This window comes from Schistocerca serialis, chromosome 1, assembly GCF_023864345.2.
Source record: "Schistocerca serialis cubense isolate TAMUIC-IGC-003099 chromosome 1, iqSchSeri2.2, whole genome shotgun sequence".
NCBI classification, from domain to species: domain Eukaryota; kingdom Metazoa; phylum Arthropoda; class Insecta; order Orthoptera; family Acrididae; genus Schistocerca; species Schistocerca serialis.
In genome coordinates, this window is record NC_064638.1 from 617,957,509 (window position 1) to 617,976,888 (window position 19,380).

Below are 19,380 nucleotides of genomic sequence, written 5' to 3' on the forward strand. Positions count from 1 at the left end.
ATGAGACCACTCTCTGTTATACTTCTATAGTATTTAACTTAAGATTTGTGTAACTGTTAAAACTCTCATAAACTGTCTGATGCACTCCAACTGATCACACAGAATATGCTTCACAAAAGAATATCAACATCTGCTGTAATGCTCAACACTTACCACTATAAACTCAAAATATATTTAATGCTAGTATCAGAGTTGGCCACCACAGAAAAGATTTTGACAAACTTTAGAAGTTCTACTGTGTTCCATTCAGCTGCGTCAAAATGTTGTAAAATGCCTAATGTAACAGGAACATGGCATAAGCTACACCTTATGCTATTGCTAATCCTTTCTTTAGAATAAAATGTGCATTTCTCATGCACTCTTTGAAGTATATTTCAGTTCTAGCCAATTACAAATTACGTACAAAAAAAGATTCTGACACTGTTTTTTCATGTATTACCATTAAATTTGATTGTAAGAGCAGACTATGTCCAAAATGGTTGATTAACTGTCGTATATTTGTATTATGTTGTGCCCATTGCATATCAAGTGACTCATCTGCAACATCCTCTGAGCTCAACCATTTTGTTGAAATTCGCGCAGAATATACACTATGCGATCAAAAGTATCTAGACACCTTGCTGAATATGACAAGTTCGTGGCACCCTCCATCGGTAATGCTGGAATTCAATATGGTTGGCTCACCCTTAGCCTTGATGACTGTTTCCACTCTCGTATGCATATGTCCAATCAGGTGCTGGAAGGTTTCTTGTGGAATGGTAGCCCACTCTTCACGGAGTGCTGCACTAAGGAGAGGTATTGACGTCGGTCGGTGAGGCCTGGCACAAAGTCAGTGTTCCTAAACATCCAAAGGTGTTCTATAGGATTCAGGTCAGGATTCTGTGCATGTCAGTCCATTACATGGATGTAATTGTCGTGTAAGCACTTCACCACAGGCCGTGCATTATGAACAGGTGCTCGATCGTGTTGAAAGATGCGATCGCCATTCCTGAATTGCTCTTCAACAGTGGGAAGCAAGAAGGTGCTTAAAACATCAACGTAGGCCTGTGCTGTGATAGTGCCATGCAAAACAATGAGTGCAAGCTCCCCCCATTGAAAACATGACCACACCATAACACTAGTGACTCCAAATTTTACTGTTGGCACTACACATGCTGCAAAATAACATTCACTGGGCATTTGCCATACCCACACCCTGCCATCGGATCGCCACATTGTGTACCATGAGTCATCATTCCACACAACATTTTTCCACTGTTCAATTGTCCAAAGTTTATACTCCTTACACCAAGTGAGGTGTCGTTTTGCATTTACCAGCGTGATACATGGCTTATGAACAGCCACTCGACCACGAAATCCAAGTTTTCTCACCTCATGCCTCACTGTCATAGTACTTGCCGTGAATCCTGATGCAGTTTGGAATTCCTGTGTGATGGTCTGGATAGATGTCTGCCTATTACACATTACGACCCTCCTCAACTGTCTGCGGACTCAGTCAGTCAACAGATGAGGTCTGCCTGTACGCTTTTGTGCTGTACATGTTCCTTCACGTTTCCACTTCACTATCACATCAGAAATAGTGGACCTACAGATGTTTAGGAGTGTGGAAATCTCGTGTACAGATGTACGACACAAGTGATACCCAAACACCACGTTCAAAGTCCGTGAGTTCTGCGGAGCACCCCATTTTGCTCTCTCATGATGTCTAATGACTACTGAGGTCGCTGATATGCAGTACCTGGCAGCAGGTGGCAGCGCAATGCACCTAATATGAAAACATATGTTTATAGGGGTGTCCGGATACTTTTGATCACATAGTGTACCTAAAGAGACTTGCATGAACTTAATGCTCCGCCTACAACTTGGTGTAGGTACTGGAGCCACATTCACAAGAGCACATTTATTCAAATCTGGAAATGTACGAAAAAATCCTCAACTTTGGCTTTCCTGAGCTAACAGGGTTGGGATCCTATAACTTGCCACCCTCGAAACCTTTTGCCTCGAATATAGAAATAGCATAAATGAAGATGAGCAGTGCCCATGGCACAGTCTTTATTCAAAGTTCCAAAAAAGTGCTGTTGTGATAAATTTTCCCTATATTTTAACAAGGAATAGGTAGTGAGTAAAATGCACTGGCAAGATAACCATTTGTCAGTGCATTGTCTGCTTGCTTGTCAGAAAATTAAAGAATTGTGATCTGTCCTCCCAATGTATTCATTATTTTATCAGCCTCTAAAGTTACCATAAATGTACCAATTTTGCCTATCTTCGACACCATGCACCTTAAAATTGGCATGACACTGACATTTTATAATTTTTAACAGCAATTAAAAAGTGAATTTACGTATATCACGAATAACTAATTTAATTTCGTGCCATTTCAAGAAAATGCATAATTGTTTTTTACATCTGTAAGAAAAAAAGGAAAAGAAAGAAAAGAGAACACTTAATTCTAGTGTTGGTCTGTAGGGGCTACACCGCTATCCAGTCCCATTGCATTCTCATGTATTGTGCACAGACACACCAAGTTTGAGCTACTGCATTAACATTCACACATCAATTTGGATGTTATTTCACAAAATTTTGAAAATTTCCATTTTCAAAAGGAATCAACATTTATTTCAAATTGCTCAGTGGCATGTATTTTAGCTTCTGAACTTCATCTCCATCTACTTGAATGGAAAACACCCTTCCTTTCCTGGACAAATTTGGCTAAACCCTTGATCATACAAGAATTTCACAGCTTTGTTTCCTGGGTGCTTCCTACCACACTTGCTTTTGGATATGCCAATCCTCCTCTTTCCATCTTAAACTTCCGTGCAACATATGCCATTCATTCTACAGCACACAATTGTTCCACAGTGTTTTTAATGGACCAACTCAGCGGGATTAAAGTCAAAACATTTTTTTTTTCCCCATATTGATTGGCTGTATAAAACATTTCTTTTAATTCTGTGATCACCTGGTTGTAGTGTAAATAAGACACTGCTTGCTTGCACTGATTTGTTTAAGTCCACAATCATCAGGCCCACCAACCATTGCAATAATCTTAATAATTGCAGCTTCAACCCCATGCAGCTATTGCTTAGCAAAGACTGTTTTCCTATCTCTCAAATCATTTCATTGAAACTTTAATGGTAATATTTCAACTGATCTCATTAGACTCATACGGTTGAGATCAAATTAAGGTATTTTGAGCTCTCTTTGTGGAAAAATCTTTTCTGCACAATGGGCATGGTTTTGGCCTAGTTTTATATCAGATTCTTTCGTTCATTTTGGCTGACTACGCATTTTGAAATCAGTTCTGCCCAGACATTTTTGTATTGTATTATTCATGTTGCTAAAAGTTTTAAACAAGTTTGCATACCTTTACAGTCTTTGTACACAATAAATGGCATACAAAATTTTTAATATTGTCAAAGCTGCATATATTTAACTGAACTTCCTCCACCTCCATATAAAAAATTAACTGCTGTTAAAACAAGAAAAGTTTCAAGTTCATACGAATACAAGAACTACTTTATACACTGGGCAACTGCAGCTGTTGAAAGGCATGATGTTAGGAAGAACTCCATTCACAGCTAGTAAAATTGTTGTTTATTAAAACACGACCAGTTTCGCAGCTTTAAGCCGCATCATCAGGTGAACCTACACGGTAAAAAGCAAAGTACAGTGTCACCACTTTCTGCAGATGTTAAAAATAGTAAAGGAATGTCTAAAATATACTCACAATGTTAAAAGATCATAGGCATACCCATCACTCCTAATCAAAATTTACTATTCAAAGAATAACATCAATGCTATGGTGAGGGAAAGGCTAAGAAGAAATGCCCATTCTTTAAAATTTTCTTGCATATAAAAACAAAAAAGTTAACATGATTAGTCTCCGCAGATGCAAATTACAATGCGGAAAGAATCCGGTGGCAGTGTCTTACCAGTATGACAGCAGGACATCTCGGTGTTGGGCAAGAGCGTCACAGCATTACAAACCCTTCACGAAATTTAAAAATACTTCATAAAAAAAGAAAAAAAGCCAAATTTTGAATATATAGTAGTTTAAGGGGAAAAACTTACACATAAAAAAGAAAATGCACAGTTCATGTTGAATAACAAGTTGGAATTAAAGCACCGTAGCATTCTGGCTAATTTTGATTGTTTGTATGATAAAGTACTTGTATGTAATAAAATTCTGTACTATTCTCGCTTGTAAGGGTAGCAACACATTGCTCCTGGTCATAACTTTACGGTGTCACACTGTCCACAAGGACAGCTTCCATTCTGCCAGCCAGCAAGTCTCTCTTTGTCATTCGTGTGGGCCGCTTTTGCTTTGCCCTGCACTAAACTGTCCTGCTGTCATTCTGGTAAGACACTGCCACCCGATTCTTTCCACACTGTAATTTACATGTGCCAAGACTAATCATGTTAACAGTGAAAATTCTTTACCACTAATCCAGCCACTGCTTTCTTAAAAAAGTTAATTGTCTGCTTACTATAAAATATTTCCTTTTTTGTTTAAAGAATGAGGCACTCCTCCTTTGCCTTTCGTTCGCTATAGTACTGACGATATTCTCTCAATATTAAATTTAGACTAGGAGTGATGGGTATGCCTATTATCTTTTAACATTGTCAGTATAAGATACTTCTTTACTACTTTTAATATCCACAAGAAGTGAGGACACTGTACTTTGCTTTTTACCACGTACGTTTACCTGACGATGCGACTTAAAGCCGCAAAACAGGTCATGTTTTAATAAACAACCATTTTACCAGCTGTGAGCAGAGTTCTTCCTAATATCATGAATACAAGACATTAGGATGCCTTGAAATCTTGAATTGATTAATGTAATTCAATAAAACAATGAATCTATTAGGCAAAATTGCTCCACACACGTATTTTTAAAAAGAAATGGGGGAACAAAAAATTTATTGGTGATAAAAATCTTTAGAGCCATTAGGCAGCATCGTATTCCTCTTCAAACCTCCTCAGTGCCTGGTATTTGGATCCTTCTGCAGGGATCTTAGTGTCTTGTTCACTTATAAACAGTTATTTTACCTACACTTTTTTGGGGACGTGAAGTTACTGGATAAATATCTTCAGTCTGCTACTGGTGGACTGTTGTTATTGGTGAAATATTGAAAGAGAGTGGCAATCCAAAATTATATTGGTGTGCCATCTCAGTTGCCACCTGGTAGTTGTTTGTGTTCTTCACTCACTATGGCTGGGTGTTTAATTTCATGATAATAGACAGTCATGAAGATGGAAGCCTGTAGCTATCATCTCTACTGAAATTGTATTCAGTTTCCGATATTTCATCTGCTACATGGCCTTTATATAGATATTACTTTCTCTGGATATCACACATATGTTCTTGAAATACATAACCTGGGCACATACTTCTTGATGCTTCGCTACAGCTGATTTTACACTCTGTGGCATGCATGCTTTTTACTGCATTCTTTTATTGTCCTTCCAGTATCATTGATAGATGCTTTGCCAAACACTCCCACAATGTTGAAGCGATCAGGCACATCCGCTGTAGACCAGAAAAAATCCTTCAACCATTCTTGAGGAGGAATCTGTTTATGTGGTCAGCTACTCCAAATATAAATAATAACTTCGCAGAATGTGCAGGAGATTCTTTGTTCTTCTTGTTTCATTGTTGTTGTTATTATTATTATTATTATTATTATTATTATTATTCTTTACTTTCTCAGGCGTTAAGTCTGGTTAAAAATGGAAAGTGACGCGGACCTTGATCAAGCGTCACTTCCTTTTAACTGTATGGTATGTGTTATATTGCATTTAGGAACTTTCGGGTAATTGAACATGTATCAATAATTACTGATTTCTGTAGTTGTATATATAAGTTTGGATGTAGCTGTATTGCATTGATGTACTGGTGGATATTGTGTGGTATGACTCCTGTAGTTGATAGTATAATTGGTATAATGTCAACTTTATCCTGATGCCACATGTCCTTGACTTCCTCAGCCAGTTGGATGTATTTTTCAATTTTTTCTCCTGTTTTCTTCTGTATATTTGTTGTATTGGGTACGGATATTTCGATTAGTTGTGTTAATTTCTTCTTTTGTGTTAATTTCTTCTTTTTATTGGTGAGTATGATGTCAGGTTTGTTATGTGGTGTTGTTTTATCTGTTATAATGGTTCTGTTCCAGTATAATTTGTATTCATCATTCTCCAGTACATTTTGTGGTGCATACTTGTATGTGGGAACGTGTTGTTTTATAAGTTTATGTTGTAAGGCAAGCTGTTGATGTATTATTTTTGCTACATTGTCATGTCTTCTGGGGTATTCTGTATTTGCTAGTATTGTACATCCGCTTGTGATGTGATCTACTGTTTCTATTTGTTGTTTGCAAAGTCTGCATTTATCTGTTGTGGTATTGGGATCTTTAATAATATGCTTGCTGTAATATCTGGTGTTTATTGTTTGATCCTGTATTGCAATCATGAATCCTTCCGTCTCACTGTATATATTGCCTTTTCTTAGCCATGTGTTGGATGCGTCTTGATCGATGTGTGGCTGTGTTAAATGATACGGGTGCTTGCCATATAGTGTTCTCTTTTTCCAATTTATTTTCTTCATGTCTGTTGATGTTATGTGATCTAAGGGGTTGTAGAAGTGGTTATGAAATTGCAATGGTGTAGCCGATATATTTATATGAGTGATTGCTTTGTGTATTTTGCTAGTTTCTGCTCGTTCTATAAAGAATTTTCTTAAATTGTCTATCTGTCCATAACGCAGGTTTTTCATGTCGATAAATCCCCTTCCTCCTCCCTTTCTGCTTAATGTGAATCTTTCTGTTGCTGAATGTATGTGATGTATTCTATATTTGTGGCATTGTGATCGTGTAAGTGTATTGAGCGCTACTAGGTCTGTGTTACTCCATTTCACTACTCCAAATGAGTAGGTCAATATTGGTATAGCATAAGTATTTATAGCTTTTGTCTTGTTTCTTGCTGTCAATTCTGTTTTCAGTATTTTTGTTAGTCTTTGTCTATATTTTTCTATTAGTTCTTCTTTAATATTTGTATTATCTATTCCTATTTTTTGTCTGTATCCTAGATATTTATAGGCATCTGTTTTTTCCATCGCTTCTATGCAGTCGCTGTGGTTATCCAGTATGTAATCTTCTTGTTTAGTGTGTTTTCCCTTGACTATGCTATTTTTCTTACATTTGTCTGTTCCAAAAGCCATACTTATATCATTGCTGAATACTTCTGTTATCTTTAGTAATTGGTTGAGTTGTTGATTTGTTGCTGCCAGTAGTTTTAGATCATCCATGTATAGCAAATGTGTGATTTTGTGTGGGTATGTTCCAGTAATATTGTATCCATAATTTGTATTATTTAGCATGTTGGATAGTGGGTTCAGGGCAAGGCAGAACCAGATAGGACTTAATGAGTCTCCTTGGTATATTCCACGCTTAATCTGTATTGGCTGTGATGTGATATTATTTCAATTTGTTTGGATATTAAGTGTGGTTTTCCAATTTTTCATTACTATGTTTAGGAACTGTATCAATTTAGGATCTACTTTGTATATTTCCAATATTTGTAGTAACCATGAGTGGGGTACACTATCAAAAGCTTTTTGGTAATCAATGTATGCATAGTGTAGTGACCTTTGCTTAGTTTTAGCTTGATACGTCACCTCTATTATCAGTTGCTCTTTACATCCTCGTGCTCCTTTGCAACAGCCTTTTTGTTCTTCATTTATAATTTTGTTCTGTGTTGTATGTGTCATTAATTTCTGTGTAATGACTGAAGTTAATATTTTGTATATTGTTGGTAGGCATGTTATGGGGCGATATTTTGCTGGGTTTGCTGCGTCTGCTTGATCTTTAGGTTTCAGATAAGTTATTCCATGTGTAAGTGTATCAGGGAATGTGTATGGGTCTGCAATGTAACTGTTAAATAATTTAGCTAGATGTGAATGTGTTGAGGTGAACTTCTTTAGCCAGAAATTTGCTATTTTATCTTTTCCAGGGGCTTTCCAATTGTGAGTAGAATTAATTGCTTGGGTGACTTCATGTTGCAAAATTATCACTTCAGGCATTTGTGGTATCATCTTGTATGTGTCTGTTTCTGCTTGTATCCACCGTGCATGCCTGTTATGTTGTACCGGGTTTGACCATATGTTGCTCCAGAAGTGTTCCATGTCAGTTATGTTTGGTGGATTGTCTATTTTAATATGTTTGTTATCTATTGTCTGGTAAAATTTCTTTTGGTTTGTGTTGAATGTTTGGTTTTGTTTCCTTCTAGTTTCACTTTTTTTGTATCTTCTAAGTCGTTTGGCCAATGCTTGTAATTTCTGTTTCTTTTCATCTAATTGCTCTGTCGCTTCTTGTTGTGAGATTTTACCTAACCTTTTTCGTTTTTTTTCTGACATTTCATTTCTTATAAATTGTGTTAGCTGTCCGATGTCCTTTCTCAGTTTTTCTATTCTGATCTGTAGCCTGTGTTGCCATGCTGGTTTTGTGGGTTTCTTCTGTGTGTTGGTTGGTTCTGATCTCTGCCTAGTGTATATATTTAGTGTAGTGAGTGCTCCTATATAAACCAGTAGTTGTAACTCTTCCATAGTTGTGTATGATTGTGTTGATAGTTTTTATTGTTGTTTCGACTTGTGGGTTATTTGGCGGTCTTTGCAAGAATGGTCTAATGTCTGTATTTGTGTCTTTGTATTCTATATATGTCAGCTGAAATTTTTCTTCTATATCTAACATGTGTGTCACTTCGTGTTCTATTTGTGCTTGTTCTGGTGGTTGTCTTAAGATTTCGTTTTCCTCTGATTGTTTAATTGATGCGTGTTGTTCTTTGTTTGTTTGCTCTGGGATGTTTGAGTCCATTACTGTATTTTCTTCTTCTTCTGATTGCACATTATTTTGTTCCAGTATTTGTTGTACTTGTTGTTTGATGTTTTCTAATTCTGACTAGGGTATCCTGTTGTTTTTCATTATTACAAGGATCTGATCAGCTAGTCGTTGTTCTGTTAAAAATTTTAATTCTAGGTATCTGGTAATAAATGTTGTGTATACTTGTGATCTGTATCCAGTTGTGTTGGTTCCTAGGTTTGTTGCTTGGTAATAACAGAACATGAGGTGTCGATTAACTTCATCTGATCATCTCATCCTCTGTCTTTGTTTTCCTTTTAGGGTGGTTGCAGGAAGCACATCCTGCAAAACACCTCTATTTGGATTTAAATCATTTTCCAGTTGGCTAGCAGTGTCATTACCATTGTGGGCGGGCATAGGGTTCAAGCGTCGTCCCCGACCATGACGGCGCTTGTCCGAGGCTTCTTTAGTTCTGTCCTGAACCAACTAATCACACTAAAAGGGGGGTTAGCCCTATTAGTGGTTTGTTCTTTTCGTCGCCTTTTACGACTGGCAGAACATACCGGAGGCCTATTCTTTTCCCGGGCCTCCACGGGGTTTATTATTATTATTATTATTATTATTATTATTATTATTACAACTTCTTTTGAAGGACCAATTTACGGAAATGTCAGCCTTGTTGGCCATCAATATTTTCACAACACACGCTCTTTCTGTCACTGCTTAGAAATCACAACGAGGTCAGAGCTTTCACAGCAGCTTGCTCCTGGGCTTGATGGTGAAGCAAAGCAGCATCTAGATAACAGTTTTTGTTGGTATGTTTCCTATAAACTCTGTGTCCTGGAGTATAGTCAGGTCTTCTATAGATCAATACATGAAAGTACGAGAGGCCAACCTCACTCTCCATCCTCATGACTAAGGAGATTTTTGGATGGAAGTCACTCAGACAACTGTGGAATTTATGTATCTCTTTCCTATTATGTAGCAATACAATACAACGAATGTATTATCCTATGACAATGGCCCTGAAGGCATGCAGTTTTATAAGACATTTTATTGACCATTAAAGCAACAAATTTTATTTAAATAAGCATACTGATACACTTACTTGACTGGCTGTTAACAAATGGAAAGCTAAATAATTTTTATATACGTGGTGTGTCTAAAAAATCCGGTGAATGCTATCAGACAACAAACAGAACAAAAGATACAAACAAATATTTGTTACTGCCCTTCAAAATAGTCGCCACCCGCAACAACACACTTTTGACGTTTGTACAGCTGGAAACTATCAACAAAGGCCTCCACTGGAATCGATCGCAGAATGTCTGTCACACGAACTTTGAGGGCATTCACAACTGCACAATGTTCACCTTTCATGGCCGCCTTCCGGTGGATGCGGGAAGAAGTCCGTAGGAGCCACATCAGAGGAGTACGGAGGGTGTTCAAAAAATTTACCATCTTCTGGGCTACGAATTGGCGCACACGAATTGCACATTGTGCAGGGGCATTGTCATGGAGCAGCATCCATTTTCCAGTCCTGTGCAACTCTGGCCGAACCAGCCAGATACACTGTAGCAATCGGTTCAAAACGGACTGGTAAAATGCAACATTAATGGTTTGACCTGCAGGAACAAATTCCTTGTGGATAATAATGTTCTTGTTGAAGAAGGCAAACAGTGTCTTCACCTTGGATCTTTGCAAACGGCTTTTTCTTGGACATGGGGAAGATGGTGAACACCAAGACATCGAGTGCCGTTTTGATTCCAGATCAAACTGGTAGCACTAGGTCTCATCTCCCATGACGATGGTGTTCAGAAGCAATGGATCCTGGTCACACATGGAAATGAAATCACCAGAAGTTTCCATCCATTTTGCTTTCTGCTCATCTGTGAGCTTGTGCTGCCCAAATCGGAAGCAGATGTTCCTCTTACCCAAATCATTTCAGACGATGGTGTGCACCGTGTACTTCCTAATGCCCAATTCCTCCGCAATCAATCTGAGAGTCCATCGCCGATCTTGTGCCAGCATTTGTCACACTGTCTTGATCTTTTCTGGGGTTCTGCTTGTCAATGGCTGATCTAAATGTGGTCAGTTGTTTCCTTCCTTTTACGGAGTCATTTAAACCATTCACAAACTCATTTTCTGCTCACAGCTTCCCTCCCATACATCTGCACCAACATTCTGTGTGTCTCCGTTGCAGTCTTCCCCTATTTGTACAGAACTTGATGTTTACACATTGCTCCACTGTGCTGTGGCACTTCCTCTCACACTGACTATGTTCAACTCGTTGCAGTCTGTTTACGTAGCCAGTCACATGCTGTGTATCGAATCTCCTGAAGTCTCTGATGCATGCACAAACTTGCTATGTTGACATTTAGATATGACGCCATTCACTGAACTTTTTAGACACACCACGTACAATCTTTGCTTACATGCTGACATTAATTTTTCACAAAGTCACCACTGAAAATGAAACATCTTTTGTATTGCAACATGAGCTTTTTTACACCTTCGCCAAAGTGGTTGCCGGCTGGTGCTTCACCATTTCTTGACAGAATCGATGAGTTCATCTTCATTTGTGAAGTGCTGAGTAGCCAGTCAGGCCTTCATTGTGCAGAAGAGATGAAAGTTGCTTGATGCCAGCTCTGGACAATAGGGAAGATATTGATTATCTCCCATCCAAAAAGCTTGAGTTTTTCCTTTGTTCAACATGCAGTGCAGGGTTGCACATTGACGAGAAGGAGAATGGTCCAATAGGTAGTCACCCGGTAATATTTATTTCTGACTGTCCTCCAGAGACACTCACAGCAAATCTCTGATGTCACAGTGTTCTCACACATTAGTCTCATGACATCTGTTGTCAAAATTTATTTGATATTCCAAAAAAACTGTAACTATCTTCCTGACAACATTATGAAAAGGAACGATTGCTACTCACCATATAATGGAGATGATGAGTCGCAGATAGTCACAACAAAAAGACTTAACTAGTTAAAGATAGTCGTGTGTGTGTGTGTGTGTGTGTGTGTGTGTGTGTGTGTGTGTGTGTGTTATCTAATTCTGAAGGAAGGCCTTTTGACCGAAAGCTTACTTGTTAATAGTTCTTTTGTTGTACTTATCTGTGACTCAATATCTTCACTACATGGTGAGTAGCAATCTATCCTTGGCATAATATTGTTATTATTCCATCCTGGATTTTCCATAGTTTAGCTATTGTTTTGCACTTCACACATGCTTCCTTGAATTTTTGGGCTTATTGGGAGAATGAGTGTCTATCCACTGTTTGGACTTTTCCTTAATTTCAGAGCTGTCTTATCCTCAATAATTATTCTGTTCAGACAATACCCCCTCTTCATGGTAGGGCTGAAGAAATGTCAAGAAAGTTTGGCACCAACCATACCCAAAATTTATGGAATCCTAACCTCTCCATCACAATGTTGAAGCAGATTCTTCTTGAAATCTCAAACACATCATCTTAAAATTCAGAAGTGATGCCTCACACAATTTCGTCCACATGCAGCACAAATTCATCAGTCACATCTGAATGTCTTCCTGGACCATTGTCATTGTGCACATCCGTGGGACCAGGTTCAAATTTTCTGCGCCACTCCCACTTTACACACCATGTCACACATAACAATATTCCATATACATCACACACTCGAGAATGAATCTCACAACTGTCTCGAAGTGCATTAACACTGTACATTTCAATTGCTTGCTTCTCACACACTGATGAGCAAAATACCCATGTGACTGGTGCAAAGTTACCTACAAAGTCTCCTTTTCCAACCACACAAGCACCATGAAGTTAGAAGCATTTGTTTATTTTTAATACTCAATGCGAAGTTAACATATGAATAGCCCTCATACAATGAAAAATCATAAATTTGAGACAATTTTTCATCTTTGCTGAAATGACATAAAAATGAAAATAAGCCTTTCAAATAGACTTACGTGTGCTTTTTCCGATGGTGTAAATGATTATAAAATAAGAGGAGCCAATTTTACGGTACACAGTGTTCAAAATAGGCAAAATTTAGTACATTTAATATTTCTGGTAACTTTAGAGGCTGATAACTTAGTGATAAATTTGTAGGACACTTTATAATTCTGTAATTTTCAGACAGGCAGGCAGACAATGCACTGGCAAATGCTTCAATTTCCGGTGCCTTTTATTCATCACCTATTTCTTGCTAAAATATGGGGAAAATTCCTCACAATAATTTTTTTCTGCTAATTTGAAGAGAGACGTTGCCATGAGCGTTGCTCATCTTCGTTTATGCTATTTCTTACTTACACGCAAAAGTTTGCCAGGATGGCAAGTTACTGAATCCCAACTCTTTCAGCTCAGGAGCAATGGCTTGCCAAAGCTGAGATTTTTTTGAGTATTTTCAGTTCTGAAAATTCATCTCTTGTGAAAGTGGCTCTAATAGATACTCCAAATACTGGTGGAGCCACAACTTGGCAAAAGTTCTAGTCGGACTCTTGAGCATTGCATAAAAATTGTAGATGAGAACAGCTGGGACCTAGGCTACTTGTCAATTAATGACTTGCACCAGATATACATGTAGGAGTCCAGAGGAAAATATAATTACTGTATAAAGGTAGATTACTACTCAGTGATCAGAGGTGATGCTGAAAATCAGAGAGAGACACAAAAATTGTCATGACAGAATTCCTGATAAGAAAGCTAAAAGTCACCCTTCCACCACCACCCCCCCCCCCCCAACCCCCTTCACAAAACACACTCACACTCTCTTTCTCCCCAAATATTCCAAAACTGAGCATCCATTTTCTATATATGTCTGTGTGATACTCAACGTATCTATAAGGTAAGTAGTAATTTATCCCCAAGCTCATAAATATTTATAGATATTTGATTTCCATCACTATGTGATGACATAAGAACATTAAAATCTTTTAATGCTCAATTATTTCTTTAAGTATATCAATATGTCATTACTCATTATAGTAATTTGCACGAATATCAACTTTCCTAAACAGTAATAAGTAGGCCTCCTACTTTCCTAAGAATGTAGAAAGGAATCGAAAAGGAAGGCGGAAAAATGGAACACCTTTCTTTCTACTTTTAGGAATCAAGCATTATAATATAAAAAATGAAGAGCACTGCTACGTAACAGCAGCATCAGTAATTGAAGGGTAAAAAGAAATTTCATTCTGCATCAGTAACGAGTCCGAGTCCACTGTCATCCAACCACCAAAGCTATGTGTAATAGCATAATCTGAATTTTAAATGTCAGTCTTCTGGAAGGGCAAAATAGAAATAGGCTTCAATTCTGCTGACAAGAGGACAAATAGCAATCTGTGAACCATAAACAAAATGGTTTATACACAAATAAGAGTGAGGCATAACCCTTGCTGCTGGAATACGAGTAAAAACAATGAATCAATTATAAACAAACAAGTTCTATTACATGGGACATCAAAGGATCCAGGAACACATGCCTTATGAACTGTTTCTAAAGTGCAAGTGCAATGAGGCATACAAAAAGATGACAAACTCCATGTTAACTTTCTTCCGTGGAATACTTACACTCTCATAAATATCCTTTATAATGATTTCTGCTTGTTTTTTAGATGTCTGCTTCAACTTAGCATTCCTTTTGGCTGCCACTATAGCCTGTGAAGGTTTCACCTTTAAAAAAATTGAATAAATGACTAATTACTGTTTGTAATGGGATGTCAACATTGTACTCACTAGTGATGGAGCATTTCTGCACACATCTGACAAATATTTGGGGTGGAAATGAGCAATACATCATCAAAATAATCTTGGTAAGTGCACGAATCAAGAATGGAAAACGTAATCTCATGTAAGGCATGAAGTACTGTCATTACCGTTCATGTATTAAATATTAGAAGTATGCCTGTCCAGTATATAGTTGCTTTAATTATTACAAGTTTTGTAAACAAGAACCTAGTTTCTACTAGGAAGAGAGGTTTTGTATACATAATCACAACATACTCATTCTAATTATGCAAGGCAAAGACTACTTGTCACACAAATTTAAACACAAAAATAGCCTTCCTACCCTTCTCTACTGTTTCCTATAGTGTCCTGTCGTGATTTCTTTTTTTGTAACAAGAGGCAAAGTTCACTTTCCAAATGCCATATGGGCTCAGTGAATACTTGATGGGAACTGGGTTCTGGTCCATGTTTACACTTCCAATGATGAAGCAATTCCAAGATTTTTTTTTATTTTGAATTCCATTCAATTAAAATCGGTTTACCACATTTGCTTTCACTTACAAGTTTCTTTTTTTCTCCCATCCACAGTCTTCCTGTACATTAAAAAACTCAAAAAAATATGTTCATCTGATGAACAAAGTCTGGCCAGTTTGAGAAAATGAATGTGTCCAGTAAACAATTGAAAATAACAATCATTGCATCTACAAACACATTCAGCTCATCTTTGGAATTGTATCAGCAGCCGACTAAGACTCCACCCAAGTATTTTAATATTGTAGTTTATAGTCAGCAGACACACTACTAACACACAAACAAGATCCTGGTTTGGATGTCTGTCAATAAAAGCCTAACGACTAATTCCAGGAGTTATAAAACAATATTCAACATTATAATTCATGAGGGAACATGATTGCCACATTACTGACAAGACAAACTAGCAGCCACACATAGTGGCTTTTGCTCAATAATATCAATACAATGAAAAAGAAATGAATAAGAGTTCAAGTATCTGAGCAGCACATATTTGTTTTGCTGCAAGTGGAACCGTTGCCACATCATTCATGAAAAACAAAACTGCAGGAAGAACAGTAATTAGAGATTGTTATGCTAAAAACAGTTTCCTAATCTCTTCACAGAAAAACAGAAAAAAACAACCAAATGAGGACTTTCATGGAACAATGTCCGATCACATCCAGGACTGTTCACACATTGGCTGTAGCACAGATATCACTGAGGACATCTGAAACAATAAACTTTCATATCTATGTCATTGCCCAAATATTATTCAAAGTAATTTCTCTCCCATCCCAAAAAGTAGCCATTTCTGCCCACAAGATGATCTTACAAGGGAAATCTAGCATCCAATCTTGCATAAGTGGTCTGAGAGAGTGCGCTGGTGCAACAACTTCAGGAGGAGTACTTTGAAAATCTATGAACGTAAGTTGCCAAAAAAGCTTAACTTTGGATTAGTTGTTCAAAACTTTCAGAGTGACAACTGTATGACCCCAACTTCAAATAAATCAATTTAACATAATGATCATTTGCATTGTTAACTGGTTTCCCTAGCACTGGTCATGAGAAGGTCACTAAGACAAAGCAAACATCAGAGCTAAGGAGTAAACAGATCAGACAATATAGTGGACAGCAGTTTCTCAATCCGATTCCGATACAGCAAGTTTGGAAAACTCAGAATTCTTTTTAAATAGTTCCACACTTCGGGGCGGGGGGGGGGGGGGGGTTGAGATTAAAATCATTTCCATTTAGGGCCCGTTAACAGAACCACTGTACACATCAAGATTGTCCACAAGATAATCATATTCCAAACTGGAATTCCTTATGCCAGGGCTTCCCAACCTGTGGTCCGCGGACCGCTTAGGGGTGCGCCGGCTCTTTCTAGGGGGTCCGCGGCCACCTTTCACCAAATCGTGTAAAATAATGAGTAAAATTATTGAATAAAAATGTGAAAATCAAATTCATAACTATTTTTTTGTTTTTCATGTGAAAAACGAGTACTTTTACTTCAGGTCGTATTCCCAAGCAGCCTTTGTGGTTCCTAAGTGAGAACGCATACACAGTTTAGTGCCGGAGAATGAGGCTTCTCTGATGGACTGTTTCGCAACAATACAGGGGTCATTTGTGCCCCGGCTCACGGCGCTAGACGAGCTGAAACCTTTTACGCATGCGCGGAGCGAGCTTTGTCGACCAATCACAGTGCTTGCTGGCACGTATGCGACCCCAGGCATCATTAAATGTTAAACTTGCTTTGTCAGTGAACTACCTATTTCATAAGTCGATTTTTGACCAGTTTATTACTTCTAACATGGATCGGTGGCTGAAGTCAGGATCACTGAAGAACGGTGCAGTTTCTCCATCGCCTTCACAACAAGGGAAGTTTCCAGTTGAAATTAATGAGGGAGGGAGGACGACCAAAGGAAGTTCTACTGTGAGAGCCATCTATTGAGCACCCAGAGAGTTACCCAGAGAGCATCCCAGGGTGCCCCAGAGAGCTACAACACCAAGAAGAATCGCTTCTCGGCTTTTGGCAAGATCAATGTGTAGTATTGTGGCCCTTAAAAGGGCCTTTTTTGAGGACTGCTTTCAATGGTTATACAGAGTACAGTCACCCACAATGCGACAATCTTCCAAAGAGGAAGAACCACTGGCCTTAACCCATAAGTGAATATTACAATCAGAATTTATCTTTACACGTCTACGACAAGTCAAAGACAAACTCCCATGTGCCATAAGGTAGGAACCCTCACCAGAGATAATAACCTCTGATACAGGTATAGTACGGTAAGCCAAAATTTCACGAGTTTCAAATGATTCCAAACCAGCTCTCCCTGCACTATTACATGCAACGAAAGCAACAGTTATCCACCCATTACCCAAACTGGAAGAGGTACTACTTTTCATTAAAGAAAAATTAAACCTCGCGCCACAAAACAAAGTAGGTCCATTTATAAGAACAAATTGAGCAGTTTTACCTACTCCCCTTACTTCATTCTTTTTCCCCTTCGCGGAAGATGTCGAAGCACCAAGGGTGCCGTCCACATTTACAAGTGTTTTGTAAACAAGCAATCGTCGGCGACGACGATAACAACGTTTACGAACTGACAGGGTTTTCAGATGCTTAAACTGAGAAAATTAAGAAGGAAAACAGTTAATCCAACATATCTAAATCACGTTCATTTTGTAAATGACACCGTAAAGCTTGCATCCAGTGCGGATAAACTAATCAAAGAAGTTAACAGACTAAATGTAATATAAACAGCTCAAAAACAGTGCTTTTCCTTTATGGGAATCCTCTTTCTCAATAATCTTTTGAGCACATGAAACAGCTATGCCCAACCACCTGTGTAATAAAGGAAAAGGAAATGTGCTTTCTCAGTGCAGTTTAGCTAAGCATACTGTGTCTCCAATCGTGAATGAACAATCTAGCTTGTGTGCACTACACAGTATGCCAACCTACCTCAACGGGTCGTTTCAAGCTAAGCTTAGAACATGCAGGTATTGTCGTTTTATGGCATACAATTCAGTGGCTTCACTCAAATGAATCCACTATTGCGCAACACAGAACATGAGGATCTGCCTTTTAGTGGTAGGCCAACAATACCAGCTGACGAACACTACCTACAATTTACGACTTGTAGGTACCCTCAGGGAAAAGCAAAAGAACTTCTCATTGCAATTTTTATTAACAGTAATTTGACAGCTAAGCAAAGTCCTTCAACCTATTCCAACTGCACAGTCAACATTTCGGTGATGGGTTCCTCTTTTAAGTCCATAATGCATGAGCACACTCTACTCATATTGTGAAAACCCTCCTCCAAAATACAGGAAGCAAACAAATAGAAATGACTGCAGTATCTGTTGATAAGGAATTGATTGTGAATGTTTGGCACCAGTTAATACTTGCAGTGTGTCATCACCTCTCCACACACCAGATCATCTCAAGAGGACCAACACCAAGAAGTGGGATGGCTACAGCAATGATGTCTTGAGGACCATATAAACAAGCTGCCAAAAGGGGGAGGGGGGTGGCTATAGGGACGGGTTCAAGTATATTGCAACGTATAGGATGGAAATGTTAACTGATGGGCTGGACAACAGGTTGGAAGAGCCAACACGGATATTGCACAGGCCTTAAATTACCCTTGAAAGCGGTGAAACATGCCCAACATCCACTTATGCCAGACCAAAAGATGACTAACTCACCTCCCCAAGGAATGTGTGGGGTGCATGCCTGAGATGTGCATTGGTGCCTGGCCGCCTCTAAACTCTTCTATGACAGTTACACATCAGGCATCTGAAAAATATTGCACCAATTGCTGACAAGAATCTGGCGCTAATGACTGAAGTTCTACTTCAGATTTTCTCTTGCTCACTTTCCTTGTGCATCATTGTGTTGGAAAGGAGGTGGGTGGATTGTAGCACTGTTTATAGTGGTTGCCTTGATATCAAACAAATCACACATAGAGGGAGGAGTGCTACCTGAATTGACAGTCATCCCAACTGCATTCAAAAATGCAGGAATCAGCTCTTTTGTATTCTCCTTGTGGTAATGAAGAGCCATAATTTGTAAGTAGTTGTCAGCTACTGTTGGCCACAGGTGACCACTACACGACAGATCCTCAACATCTTCTGTCACATGATAGCAGGTTCATTTAAATGAAGTCACAGTGGTGTATGCCAGTTCGGTGAGCAGTTTCCTGTGCTGACAACTTCTTTTGCCATGAAGTGATAAAACCTGCACGGTCTAAGCTGTACTGTGGTCAAAACAGTACTAAAATATGTTTCCAATGAAA

The 19,380-nt window shown here is 38.4% G+C and overlaps 1 protein-coding gene across 9 annotated transcripts in view; it reads right to left on the reverse strand.

The window, feature by feature from the left end:
• LOC126477859 (histone deacetylase 6) overlaps nt 1-19,380 on the reverse strand; it is a 329,968-nt gene that overhangs the window by 272,572 nt on the left and 38,016 nt on the right. For 6 of the 9 annotated variants that reach the window (XM_050103653.1, XM_050103652.1, XM_050103651.1 and 3 more), the window contains one exon: nt 14,417-14,518. The exons of the other annotated variants lie outside the window; for them this stretch is intronic. In XM_050103653.1, the coding sequence (XP_049959610.1) occupies nt 14,417-14,518 (102 nt within the window). The remainder of the gene's footprint in view (nt 1-14,416; nt 14,519-19,380) is intronic. 9 annotated transcript variants of the gene reach the window in all.